This window comes from Camelus ferus, chromosome 14, assembly GCF_009834535.1.
Source record: "Camelus ferus isolate YT-003-E chromosome 14, BCGSAC_Cfer_1.0, whole genome shotgun sequence".
NCBI classification, from domain to species: Eukaryota; Metazoa; Chordata; class Mammalia; order Artiodactyla; family Camelidae; genus Camelus; species Camelus ferus.
This window is the reverse complement of record NC_045709.1, coordinates 20,736,297-20,750,381: the sequence shown is the minus strand read 5'-3', so window position 1 is coordinate 20,750,381 and position 14,085 is coordinate 20,736,297. Positions and strand designations below refer to the sequence as shown.

At 49.2% G+C, this 14,085-nt stretch overlaps 1 protein-coding gene across 1 annotated transcript; it reads left to right on the top strand.

The window, feature by feature from the left end:
- Nucleotides 1-1,374: 1,374 nt before the first annotated feature.
- On the top strand, nt 1,375-4,011 carry RASL11A (RAS like family 11 member A). Its single transcript, XM_032496405.1, has 4 exons — nt 1,375-1,734; nt 2,099-2,155; nt 2,255-2,334; nt 3,262-4,011. The coding sequence occupies exons 1-4, from the start codon at nt 1,611-1,613 to the stop codon at nt 3,727-3,729; spliced, it is 729 nt and encodes a 242-aa protein (XP_032352296.1). The 5' UTR covers nt 1,375-1,610; the 3' UTR covers nt 3,730-4,011.
- The last annotated feature ends 10,074 nt before the right edge of the window (nt 4,012-14,085 follow it).

Genomic DNA, 14,085 nt, shown 5'->3' with positions numbered 1-14,085 from the left:
GAGCAGCAGTGAGTGTCAAGGGTCTCACCCCGGGGTCGTGCGCTCGGGCTGCGTGGTGTGTGGAGGTACATTCGCACACTCGTTAGTGTGGTCCGTTGCAAAAATGGATCCCATTCCCCACCCGTGTCTGCATCTGAGCCCTTTCAAATGTGGCTTTGCAGCTCCCTTCAACAAGGAGTGGAGCGTGTTTCCCCACCCTATGAATTTGGGCTGGCACCATGACTTGCTTTGGCCAACAGAATGCAGTAGTGGCGATGGGTTCCACCTTGGAGCCCAGGTCTTAAGAGGACTTTTACACATCAGCTCACTCTCTTTGGAACACTACTCAGCGACCATGACCCTGGCCAGCCTCCTGGGTGAGGAGAGACATGTGACTCGGTCACTGCCCCTTCCACCACCACAGTTTTATGCTGGTGGACCGGCTGCCTGAGGACACCATTCTGCAGCCACCAGCCCCCAACCCCTGCCAGCTCTGCAGATGCGTGAAGGAATGAAAGATCACTGCCAAGGTCAGCTGAGCCTGGACTGGACTGGGACAGCCACTCCACAGACCTAGAGACTTGTGAGCAACTGTGAGGGATTTTTGTTTCAAGGCATTAAGTTTTGCGCAGCTTGTCAAGCAGCAAATGCTAACTGATCCAACCAGTGTAAGGGGCCATTAAGGGCGGGGGCGTCTAATAGGCCATTGAACAATAGAAGCACAGGAGGCCGGAGGCATGAAGGTCTTCTAACCTGGAAGGATAAATCCCAAGGCTTTTTTGCCTTGTCACGCTGGGGTCCCAAAACCCAAGCCAGGCCGTATTTCGCTTTTGTGTCCTCTTACTACTACTCTTCCATGCCCACCCTAAACTACACTTTACATGGAGAAATAAGCACTTGAATAATGAAACAAACGCATGACCCAAGTCATAGGACGGTGTTTGGTGGAGAATTAGTCCAGAGCCAGAGCTCTCCATGGATGGAATGCTTATTGGGGTTCACTAGTGAGTCCATTTAACCAGCGCCAGCGGCCAGCGGCTGGGTTTGGAGGCTGAGCTGTAAACAATGACTGCCCCAAGAGGCCTTCTCAAATCTGAAGCAAGGTCACAGTGACTGCAGCTCCTTTGTACTGATACTAAGTCAGGGCTCTTTCCCCCTCCCTCCCTTTTCGTTAACGTCACCCCTCATCACCTTTCGAAGATAAAAAAGGGCATCATTCGACAGGAATTTATCCCTCCCATTGTTGGAGAAGCATCCGGCCGATGGCACTTTTTCCTTTCATCTCCCAGCTCGTAATTCAGATCTCAGGTTCACCCACTGGTCTAGTGACCCAGGCTCGCCTCTGCGGGATGGAGGAGGGAGGGGCGGCCGGGGCTCAGGGGGCCAGGAGTCGCGCAGGCCGCCCCACGGAGCTCGTCAAGCAGCGGGGCGGGGAGCGGGGTGCGGTGTCCCAGGCTCTGCGCTCCTTCCCCTCCCGCCGCTGCGGGAAGGGGCGGGAAGAGGAGGAGCAGGAGGCGGCCGCCGCGCCCCCCGCGCGCCCAGCCCTTTAAAGGCTGCGGGCCTGGACCCGAGCGCCAGCCGCCGCGGTCCTCGCACACCGGTGTCCCAGCCAGGGCTCGACCACGCGCTCCATGCGGCCGCCCACCATGTCCGGACACTTTCTGCTCGCGCCCATCCCCGAGTCCTCCTCCGACTACCTCCTGCCCAAGGACATCAAATTGGCCGTGCTGGGCGCCGGCCGCGTGGGCAAGAGCGGTGAGTGCCCCGGGGACGAGTGGGGGCTCGGGGAAGAGCCAGGCTCTCGGCGGAGGGGAGGGCTGGGCGCCAGAGGGGACCGGGATGTTTCCTCGCTGGTGCGGGCCTCCCTTCGCCCGCCTGGCTCCCCGCTGCTTCTCCTTGGCCTTAGCCGAGGGGGCACCTGTTGGAGAACGGGGGCTGGTCCCGCGGGGAGAGCACCCACAGTCGCACCCGCCAAGGCCGCACCCTTGGCTTTGCAGAGCCTGAGGATGAGGGCAGTATCCGGGGTCCAGCGGTCGGTCACGCCCTCATTTCCCCGAGACCGTCCCAGTCTGACCGTCTCCTTCTGGTCCTTCAGCTGATTTTCCTATTTCCTTTTCAGCAATGATTGTACGCTTCCTGACCAAGAGATTTATTGGCGATTATGAACCAAATACAGGTTAGATTTATTTCCTGCTGTTGGGGCTGAATGCTCTGATTTTCTTTTTCCTGATGAGAGTGTGAGAATTAAAAAACCAAGCTCTCCTTCATTCTCCAGGCAAGTTGTACTCGCGGCTTGTCTACGTGGAGGGAGACCAGCTCTCCTTGCAGATCCAGGACACCCCCGGGGGCATCCAGGTAAGGACTGCCAGGAGCAAACGGCGCACCTGCTTCCAGACATCTAAGCACGCTGTCATGATTTAGATGGAGGAGTGGGCTGTCCCCAGGTGGGGCCAGTCCTTGGGTGTTAGAAATTCTTCACGATGTGGGCGGGGAGCGTGGATGGTTAGAGGCAGCCTCCTACTGTCGACACCTCGGAAACAGGGAGAGATGCTTAGTGTCTCTTTGCAGCCCTGGTCAGGGCATCATTGGTTAGATGGGTCTCTTCACTGCGATTGCAGCTCAGCCTTGGAACCCTTAACAAATCTATCGGGGTGCGATTCTGGAGAGGGTCTCCTCCCCTAGCAAGGACTGCTGAAGTGCTCCTATTTCTAGCTGTTCCCTCCACAGTAATTGCAATCAGATTAACCCCTTGGCAAGCAGTGGGGAATGTAACTTGATTAACAAGTTACTAATTGCTCTCCCTTCTTGGGGCGAAAGGTCTTGTGGTAGCACAGAAGGAAAGAATTTGTTTCTGTAACATTCTCAAGAAAGACAAGCTAAAAATATTTTTATGGGTTTGGGAAGAGATATTTATCTTGGCTAATTTTCAAAGTTTTGTTTATTCTGAGTTAGTTCCCAAAAAATTGCGCCACCCTGATTTCGGAAGTTCTCACTGAAGTCATTCCTCAGTCAGTCCGCCACCAAGCATCACAGACCACCTGCCAAGCAAGGGGTTTAAAAATAATCCACTGGTAACAGCTAATAAAATAATCCAGGCAAGGAGTTCGCCTGAGAATTTGATCTTTCCATATCAAAAGCCTCCTTGTGCAGAAGCTGGGTGGAATCTGAAGACTATATTTAGAGGTTTCTTTTTCAAACGTTTTTTCCAGGGTTGCTTTGATGGTCTTTCCAGTCTCTCCTACCGAGGGCTTCCTTGATCCAGGCTCATTTCACTCTTTTCAGGTCCAAGACAGCCTCACCCAGGCTGTTGACTCCCTGTCCAAGTGCGTGCAGTGGGCAGAGGGCTTCCTGCTGGTCTATTCTATCACAGACTATGACAGCTACCTGTCCATCCGCCCCCTGTACCAGCACATCCGCAAGATCCACCCCGACTCTAAGGCCCCGGTCATCATCGTGGGCAACAAGGGGGACCTCCTGCACGCCCGGCAGGTGCAGACATGTGATGGCGTTCAGCTGGCCAACGAGCTGGGCAGTCTGTTCCTGGAAATTTCCACCAGTGAAAACTACGAGGACGTCTGTGATGTGTTTCAGCATCTCTGCAAAGAAGTGAGCAAGCTGCACAACCTCTGCGGGGAGAGGAGAAGAGCCTCCATCATCCCCCGGCCCCGCTCTCCCAACATGCAGGACCTGAAGCGACGCTTCAAGCAAGTTCTGTCTTCCAAGACCAAAGCCCCCTCTGCCCTGGGATAGACCCCATCTCCCATGGACTCAGCTTCTTTATATCATGCATTTGTGCAGCTGAAAAGACTAGGGGTCGCCCTTTTTAATCACACATTCAGAGTTTATTTTTATACAGACTGTTGATTTTCAAGTGTATGTGTGTTTCTGAAAATTCAAACAGTGATTGCCTAGAAGTTGGATAGTTTTTAGTTTTTTTTAATAAAAAAAAATTTAAAAAAAATAAAATTCAAAAAAAAATTTTTTTTAATGTAACTGCTAGCCACTTTTCCATTAAAGGCAAATGGCAACATTGCTCCTTGTTTTTAAATGTCTTTTTATAGAACTCATACTTGCATCAGAGCCCAGAAATGCTCCAAGCTTGAACTCTGATTGGTGGTTCGGCAAAGAGGGGCTGAGACAGTGGGAATCTGTTGTGGAAGAAAGGAAAGTCTGTAGACAAGGAAAGTGACTTGAATAACTGCAGGATGTCTTTAATTTGGGCACTTTGCCCCAGGCGTGAAATTGACACCATGTGATTTCAAGGGAAGGGGTTCACTGCACAGATGCCAAAAAATTACAACATGAATAACATTATTATTTCTTGATGCAAATGGAAGTTTATCCTCCCCATGTCTATTAAAAAAAAAAAAAAAAGCCTCTTCCAGTATTCTTATTGTAAGTGCACCCTACCGGGACTTGCCTGAAAATTCTCCTTCCCTCTTTGTCTCCCTGACCCTCACCAATGGGGTACCTGGTCTATCAATTCTCTCTTCTATTTTTCTCTAAAGCATCACATGGCCTTAATTCAAGCCTTTACAGCTCTTCCTGGGACTGGCAGGCAATCGTGTGGATGAGACTCTGGTTTCTTGGCTCTGGAGGGGCACTCCTCTGATTCTTTCTTCATACCAGAACAACCTTACCAAAACCAACACTGACCATTTTATTTCCATGATTGAAAACATTCAGCTGGTTTCCCCTTATCTACTGGATAAAATACAAATGAGGCAGGGAGTCAAGATTTTTTGCCACCTCTCCAGCCTCATCATCCTCTCCTTCCAAAACACATGCATGCTGTGCGTGCACACACACACACACACACACACACACACACAGACTCACACACAGCTGACTGTCCATTCCAACAGAACGTTCAGCATTTCTCACTATTCGTCAGGTACTTTGATGCCTCCCTGCCTTGGGACAAACTACTTCCTGTGCCTTGAATATTTTGGTCTATTTTCCACCTACAGGATCCTTCAAGTCCCAAGTCACATGCTACACTCAGCTCCTGGGGCACCTTCCCAGGGCTCCTCCATTCCTGTAGCATGTGTCATAACCCCACCTCTTCAGGGTGCAATATTTCGCCTCCATTGGAAGGAGCGCTGCTTGAGGGCAGTAAGTACATTTTATGACTTTGTTTTCCAAGCTTTTAGCCCAGTGCTTGCACAGAGACTGGTAGGTTTTTGGTAAATATTAGATGAATAAATGAGTGAATACATTGTTTTGGGTGCCAAGGGACAATAATGCCAGATTACAGTGAAGCAACTTGTCACTTCTGCAGAATGAGGACAGGTGTTCTGAGTAGTTGAAGGCTCTGGATTTGCAGAGACAGAGAGGAAATGACACATGTGCAGCCTCTGGCCACTGCGGACCGTTGTCCTCACCTGTGTCCAGACCTGTGATGCTAACACTCTTTTCTGTCATTGGGGGGTGTCTGCTTATGTAAAATGCCATAAGGAACTAGGAACGCTAGGTAATTCACATCTAATGGAGTGTTCAGATAGGGAAAATAATGTGTTTTGAATTCTGTTTTCTTCTAAAAAGTGCCTAATTCTCCTTGTTCTTTGCAAACCCTCTGCAAGAAAGGGGTTCTTTCTGTCATCAGCCATTCCTTTTCCTACCACTCGTCTTAACATCGCGGCATGGATGCAAGAACAAGTCACACTCCCAACAGTCCACGGTGTGCCTGTTGGACAGGTGCCGGGGCCTCTTCTGCCTTCAAGTAGCTGAGATCAAATACCCCACGGGAAGAAGGTAAATCATAAAGTAAAAGCTGGAGAACGATACAGGAGGTGTCCCAGCGCGTCCTGTGATCAAGTCCACGTGAGCAAGCTTGAGGACAGGAAATGCCCTTCAGCTCTCCAGGGCCCAGCACAGTGTGGACCAGAGGGACAAAAAGATGAGTCACGGGGCAGTTCCAGAGGGAGTAACCACCTCGGGGGCTCAGGCAGGCGGGATGGCCAAGCGGAAGGCGCTCCCCGAGGTGGCGCTTCTGTCCTCAGCATTGCAAATAACTGGCCTCCAGGGCTGCATTTATTCTCTGGTCCCCAGAACCGGCCTCGCACAGGTCCTGGACTTCTGGTCTCTGAGAGAGTTCAGGGTCTCTTTCCCAGCCCTCCTGATGGCAGCGGGGTCTCTCGAGGTTCTGGTGCTTGGAGAACATCTGGAAGCTTCCTGAGCCAGTAGCCCTGGAGATGGCAGAGGGAGCAGGGTGTTGTCTGGAGGAGGTTGGCTGGAGGTGGGGGGCATTGTCAGATTTCTGTGTAGGGACATGGATCTGAGGATTTGGGCTTGACTGGGTGCCAAGGAAGCCTTAGAGAGGAAGCTGAGATCTGAGCCAGGATCCTCTTCCCTTGGGAATGGGAAGGGCAGAGCTGTGGGAGCCTGGATGTCATTATATTGCTGAAGGGGGCGGAACTCCTGAAACACTATGCACAGCGTGGAAAACTCAGGTGGCTGTGGACAGGACAGTCTATGCATTTTTCCCTGGTAGTTTTGCCTTATCTCTGAGATGTCATCATCAATGGGTGGTCACCTCCATCCTTACCTGGGAGGAGGAGCTACTGCACCCCTGGTCCATCTTCACCCTCTCCCCCACTCTTGCTCTGTCTTAAAATCCCTGCGTCTTTCTTTCCACCACCCATCTTTCTTCTGGTCAAGACTCAGCTTTAATTCTGCCCTTAAACTGCAGAATGACTTAATTAATGTGCCTATCAGTGAGGTTCTGGAGAAGTGGACCATTTCCAAATGGCTCAATTATACATGCTGCAAACATTCCATACTCCACATGTGACTTGTGAAGAGCAAACTCGAATGATGGAAAAATAAATCAATTATAACAGAAGAAAACAAATATGTTTTGCTCGCATTGAGGTGAAGGGCACAACGGAAGTGCTAAAGTTCATTAAGATCCATCTGGAGAAATGGATTAAAATAAATAGCTGTGGAAGGCAGAAGTGAACAAAACAGCAAATAGGAAAGACTAGATGACTCTTCAGTCATGCGTGTGGGGCTCAAATAGCTTTTTTACCCTCGTATGTGTTACAATTTCACTTCTCATTGTGCAAAGTTACCAACTCAAATTAACATTGTGAAAACACTTTGTGTGATTAGTAATTTACTCTTACCATTTGATCTGTCTCCAAAAGGTGGAATATTTTGAAAGACTTTGTTAAAATTCATCTCAGGCTACTTCGACACTCAATAAGAAAGATGTGGTATAGGGGAAAAAACAACAATTATTTTCCAAACACCATCAAGTTAGCCAGGACTCAAGGAGAGTTAACGATGGAAGTCATGATTAGGTGGTGACAGCAGACATTTCCAGCACAGAGTAGAAATTTGTGGATCCCAGACGGAATGTAGTCGTCCCTTGTGTTTGGCTGCCCTTGGGTACCTCTGGCCCAGGAGAAAGTCAGCTTTGTTAGAGCAGGGCAGGTCTTCACCCAGGCCAGCTCCGCAGCACCGGTGAGAGTGTCCTGTGCATGACAGGACCCTTAGAGGATATTCTGGCCTCCCTCTGCCAATCTGTCAGGGGTGGCTCCTTCCCTCTTCCTGAATGCGAAAGAGAACGTTATCCAGAGCAGGGCAACCTGAACTACACAGGTATTGTAGCCTTCAATTTCCCTCATCTCTTTATGAAGACCATCGTGACCGCGTGGTTTCAAACCGCCCTGATGGAGAGCCTGCCTTCGGGAAAAGCCCTGTGCTGACTGATGGGTGTTGTGTGGGAAGGGCATTCCGTCTGTGGGAACTCAGTCCCCTGGGTGTTCCAGGGGCCCAGCCTTGAGGGTGGGACTCTGGGGGGTGAGAGGTGATGTAAGGTGCTGTGCCAAATGCGAGGGTGTTGACAAAATTAGTGGAGAGTGCAGATCACTGAGCTGAGCGGAGCGGAGGCAAGCACCCTCAGGAGTGAGCAAGAAAATGACATTGCTTCCTTTGCAAACTGTAAAGCATTATTTCCTTTGAGCACTATTTTATGTTCAGTTGAGGGCTAACGAGTTCAAGTTGTAGAACACTGCCATTTCTCATCGGCATTCTTTCATTAAATTAGAAGAACATTGTTAGCTGCAAGACTTTCTTAGATAAACAGATTTTGCCTGAAAACACTAACATGGATTTATAACTCTGGAAAAATTGGGAAGATGCAGGCACCCCTGCCAACAAACAGTTCCTAACCAGCTTTACAGAGGCAGCACAGGCGGGTTCCAGACTGAGTTCCAGTTCAAATCCTGCTTTATCCCTGAAGACATGTGACCTTTAGCAAAGTGAAATGTAAGTTTCCTTACCTTAAAATGGAGGTAATACTACCAATCAGGCAGAATTGTTTGCAAAGCCTGACACATATAAGGTTCTCACGTGTATCTGTCTTATTATATTTTGAGGGGGGTGGTAATTAGGCATACTTATTTATTTTTAGCAGAGGTGCTGGGGCTTGAACCCAGGACCTCGTGCATGCTGAGCGTGCACTCTGCCACTTGATCTAAAAGTTCCCTCACTCGTTATTTTTTTTTGAAGGTCCCTTGGTACATTATGAAGCTGTTCTAGTGAAAAGAGTGCTTCTTGAGCTGGCTTGTATGCTCTAAAAGGTAGAGTAGCTGTTTTGAAAGATGTGATTCCCCCCCCCCCCCATTTCACATATGGAGAAAAGGAGGTTTGCAGGGGAGCCTTCAGTAACAATACCTAGTAGCAATGATCGATCCTTCACCACATGCTGGGCGCCTTAATTGTCTCCACGATCCTTTGGGTAGAATTATTATCATATCAGTCAGATGAGGAGACTGAGGCTCAGAGAGGAGCCAGGGACCTGGGAGGCCTGCTCCACGGAAGGAAGCCTCCCCTCCCTTCCGGGCTGCTTCCCTGGCCAGGCCCTTGGGTTTGCCAGCACCTAGGGCCGGACTCCCAGGGATTCTGTTGCTACGTACCTGAGCCCTGGGAGAGGAATTTGCACTTTAACGAGCCTCCAGAGAGGCACTGAGGCCGGCTGTCTCCTTTCTGGAGTCACCCCAGGCTTCCTGTTTACCTAGGGAAGTCGGACTTGAAGGGGGGCAACAGGGAATGCCCACGAGAAGAGGGCGGGAGCCCCTGCGTTCGGCCTGGCCCTGGCGCTGTGGCTGTTGTGGCTGGTGGGGCTTCATCCGGCCCTCAGCACCAGCTGGTGGGCCCGCCCTTTTCCCTGAGGGCTCACTCCCGGAGTCACTGCTTTGAAAGCCATCGTAGGGTTGGGGCAGGGGGTGCGGAGACAGGATGATGGACATCCGGGGAACCTGGGGACATCCTGCTGGCGGCTACATTCTCTCCTCAAACTCGTCTCTGACCAGCACCTGGAGGAGCAGCAGCCCCGGTGATTTCTTTCCTTCTGGATGCAGGAGGTTAGCACCTTGCAGGGAAGGAGGAGGGAGGGTGAAGTTCACCTCCCAGGGGTCTGTGGGAGTGAATGGCTCACCGCAGATGGGAAGAGGCCAGGAGCAAGAATTCACAATGCACACTGGGGGCTGAAATGCCTCTCTTACCCCAACTCAGTGTGTGTGTGTGTGTTTGTGTGTGTGTACTTGCGGGGCCTGAGCGAGGGGTGGAGGGCAAGAGAAAGGGAACAAGTTCAGGGTTTAAAAAGGAAAACCAATGAATTTTTCCAGATGGGGAAAATATGAGGATGCTGCCTCAATGAGGGGCCATTGGTGGGTGCTCTGTGCTGGTTACATCATTTGTAACATAATAATAAAACCGATGACAACAACAATTCGCTACTACAATTACTGAATATGCACTAGCGTTCCCTGCATTACAGTGTATTACAGAGTTCTCCAGGGAAACAGAACCAACAGGACGTATTTATTTGTTTATTTATTTACTCATTACAAGAATTGGCTCGCATGGTCATGGAGGCTGAGAAGTCCCAAGATCTGCCATCAGCAAACTGGAGATCCACGTGTGCTGATGGTGTGGTCCAGTCTGAAAGCTGACAGTCTTGAGATCCAGGAGCAAGTGTGTCAGTTTGAGCCTAGAGTCAGGAAAAGATGGATGTCTTAGCTCCAGGCAGTCAGGCTGGAGGACTTCCCTCTTACTCAAGGAAGGGTCCACCTTTCTAGTCTATTCAAGCCTTTGACTGATTGCATGAGACCCATCACATCAGGGAGGGCAATCTGCTCCACTCAGTGTACTGATTCAAATGTCAATCTCATGTAGAAACCCCCTCCCAGACATACCTAGAATCATGCTTGACCAAATATCTGGGTGCCCCAGGGCCTAGTCAAGCTGACCCATAAACTTAGCCATCACATACCGTAAGTTTTGGGTGCACTCATTTAATCCTCCCAACAAGTCTGTTCAGTAGCTTATTATTATCATCACCGCTTGACAGATGAGGAAAATGAGGCTAAGAGAGGGGCATTAACTTTCTCATAATGTTTTGGTTGGTGAAGTGGCCCAGCTAAGACTGAGGCCCAAGACTTGCTGACTTGAGAACTGCTGTGCTGTATTGATCCCACTGCGTGCACCCTCGCACATTGTCTGGAAGCTTCTGCCATTCTCCCAAGGAAGCATTTTGACCTTGAATATTGACTGGCATATCCAGCAAGCCTTTCATTTATAAGCAGTAGAAAAGACTCTGGCTGATTAAGTAAAAAAATGGGTTTTCTTAAAAGGTTTTTTAGTAACACACAGAATCGCTAGGTAAATTAGAGAACCACAGCTGGGGCGGTGCAGCTACAAGGGAGGCTCAGAAACCACGCACCTGGCCCTTCCGGCGCCTGCTGTGGTAGGTGGTCCCCGCTGCCACCCAGACCTACTAGGCGAGGGCTCATGCCAGAGGCTGGAAGGGGGTTCTGAGACTGAGCAGACAGAACAATTGGCAAAGGCCACCGCTCACATTTAATGATGACAGAGTGATGCAGAGGGGCTCCTACCTTCAAAGGTCGGCGTGACAAGGGCAAAGGCCAGGCCTCAGTGTGTCCTGGGGCTCCTTAGATATGCAAGTCTAAGAATCAATATATATCTGACCCTGGAGAAGCTGGGGCACTAAGACATTAAGTAAACACCCAAATTCTGTTTGTAAAGAGAGTTAGTGCTACGGGTTGAGTTGTGTTCCTCCAAAAAACGGTATGTGGACGCCTAACTCCCAGAACCTCAGTGTGACCTTATTTGGAAACAGGGTCTTTACAGAGATAATTGAATTCAGATGGGGTCATTGGGGTGAGCCCTATTCTGGTACAACTATGTTCTGATGCATAGGGGAAGTCTGGGCACAGAGGCAGGCAGGCATGGTGGGAAGGCGTTGGGAAGAGACAAGGGGAGAAAGGCACGTGAAGATGGAGGCAGAGATGGGGGGACAGACCTGCAAGCCAAGGAACCACAGAAGCTGGAGGGAAGCCTAGGACAGATCCCTCTGCAGAACCTGCAGGGGCGCTTTGGCCAAGCCGTCAACTCGATCTCACACCTTAGCCTCCTGAACAGGGAGACGATGCACTTCTGTTGTGTAATCCCCCTGGTTGTGGTGCTGTGTTACCTGAGTTGGTAAACAGCTGAGCCCACTTTCAAGCTGAATTTCTTTGCACCTAAAGCTGGGGCTCTCCCCACCGCACACCTTGCTGCCCAGTGTGGCAGGCAAGAAAGAAATGCGACTCTGGATTCCATTCTTTTTTTTTAATTTAATTTTTTATTGAAGTGTGGTTGATTTACAATGTTAGTTTCAGGTATACAGCAAACTGGTTCAGTCATACATATGTACATACATACACATATATATATTTCAGATTATTTTCCATTATGTCATTACAAGAAATTGAATATAGTTCCCTGTGCTATATAGTAGGTCCTTGTTGTTTATCTATTTTATATAAAGTAATGTGAATCTATTAATCCCAAACTCCTAATTTATCCCTCCCCTGCTCATTCTCCTTTGGTAACCATAGTTTATTTTCTCTGTCCTTGAGTCTATTTTTGGTTTATAAATAAAATTCAGATTTTTTTTAAAGACTCCACATGTAACTAATATCAAATGACATTTGTCTTTGTCTGTCTGACTTACTGCACTTAATGTGATCATCTCTAGGTCCATCCATGTTGCTGCAAATGGCAGAATTTCATTCTTTTTTATGGCTGAGTAGTATTCCATTGTATAAATATACCACAACTTCATTATCCAGTCATCTGTCAATGGACATTTAGGTTGCTTCCATGTCTTGGCTATTGTAAATAATGCTGCGATGAACATTGGGGTAAATATGTCTTTTTGAATTAGAGTGTTCTCTGGGTATATGCTCAGGAGTGGGATTGGTGGATCGCATGGTAAGTTCATTTTTAGTTTTTTAAGGAACCTCCATACTGTTTTCCATAATGGCTATACCAAATTTACATTCCCACCAACAGTGTAGGAGGGAGCCGTTTTCTCCATACCCTCTCCAGCATTTATTTTTTTGTAGACTTTTGAATGATGGCCATTCTGACTCATGTGAGGAGACACCTCACTGAAGTTTTGATTTGCATTTGTCTAATTAGTGATATTGAGCATCTTTCCCATGCTTGTTGGCCATCTGGATGCCTTCTTTGGAGAAATGTCTGTTTAGGTCTTCTGCCCATTTTTGATTGGATTGTTTGTTTTTGATATTGAGCGGTATGAGCTACTTGTATGCATTCCATTCTTGAACTCTGTATTCGGATGTGGATTTAGCAAACAGAAAGCCTTGAATGACAGCTGGCGGAGCCCATCCTTACTGAACACAAAGTGTCTCTGACAAGAAAGGCTGCTCTGGAAGATGGAATAGCCTTAACCACAAGGAGACACCTGTGCCATTACCCAGCGCGCTGTTCACACCTGATGAGTCTGCTGATGAATCATCGTTATTAAATCACACAGGTGACGACCTGAGTGATCCGACCCCACGCCGAGAAGACTTGGTAAATCGATGGCTCAGGTCGCAAGGCTCTTGGTAGGAAAAGCTGTCGCTGCGTCTGGGAGTGATTGTCTTAATCCCCGCCTTCTCTTGCACCTGCCTGTTTTGTTGCTGTGGCATCAACCTCCAGTGCAGCCAGACGCCCCCGAAGGGCCCACCCCTGTGCTAGTGAGACCCCCGAGCTGACCTCTCAAGGCACGTTGTGGAGAGAGGGTTGCGTGTGAGCTTGTGGGAGTCAGTCACCAGGGGTGGAGCGTTGGAGAGGGTCATCAAGAAGATGTGACCGCTCGTTTGACCCGAGAGCTGGACCCAGGCCACTGGAGGTCCTTCACCCCATCCCCTGTCCTCTGCTTGCCCTCCCTGCTCCCAGAAACTGCCCAGGATGCAGCCCTGAGACAGTGACATGGTGTTGAGACCATCTGGACTTAACAGTGTACATGACTGAACCCGGCTAAGGCTGCTATATAAACTGTTCTTTTAATATATAAACTTTTAAGATTCTGGAGGGCGGGGCGGAGATCTGCTCATCTCGCGGTGCCCAAGACAAGCCACGTAAGTAAGTCCCCTGCTTATTACACCTGCCACCTGCCAATCTGCAGTCTTTTGCCTCTGTCTTCTGATGTCACCCAGCAAGCTCCCGAGGAGGTTTGCAGTGAAGAATATCTCATTGTGATTTTGACAAGGGTCTAGTTAGGATCTGTTCTTTATGGCATTTTTCCCCTCAGGCAGAAGGCCAGTCACATAATGTTATTCAACTATCATGTCCTGTCTGTCTCCTTTAATCTAGCTCCAATATTCTTAGATGTTTTCCCTCCGAAGGCCAACATTTACTGGCAAAGGCACTTTTAGAAAATAGTACAATACTCTTCAAGTAGCATCTCAAAGGCTCACCACCACGTACCTGGACAGCATCACAGGTCTTCCTGACGAGGTGGTGCCTCACTCCTTCCTTTGGCACAAAGCAGACCTCTCTTTAATTTCATGCTCCAGCCAGGGGGAAAAAATGAACATTTTACGTTTCCCTTTACTGTTTCTGGGGTGCACTGAAAGCTCTGAGTAACATGAATAGGCAAGCAGGAGGCGTCTGACTGACAACTTTGCACAGAGAGGCTCTGGTTGCTTGGATGATCTGGCTGCATCAAACGGGACTTAGAGCAGCAGTCAGAACCCCTCAGTCCTCACAGCTCCCCAGGGAAGAGCCAATTTGGCAGCTATG

Coding starts and splice junctions, on each gene's coding strand:
- RASL11A (XM_032496405.1), top strand. CDS start 1,611: ATGCGGCCGCCCACCATGTCCGGACACTTTCTGCTCGCGCCCATCCCC. Junction 1,735..2,098: donor CGGCCGCGTGGGCAAGAGCG/GTGAGTGCCCCG, acceptor TTTCCTTTTCAG/CAATGATTGTACGCTTCCTG. Junction 2,156..2,254: donor CGATTATGAACCAAATACAG/GTTAGATTTATT, acceptor TTCATTCTCCAG/GCAAGTTGTACTCGCGGCTT.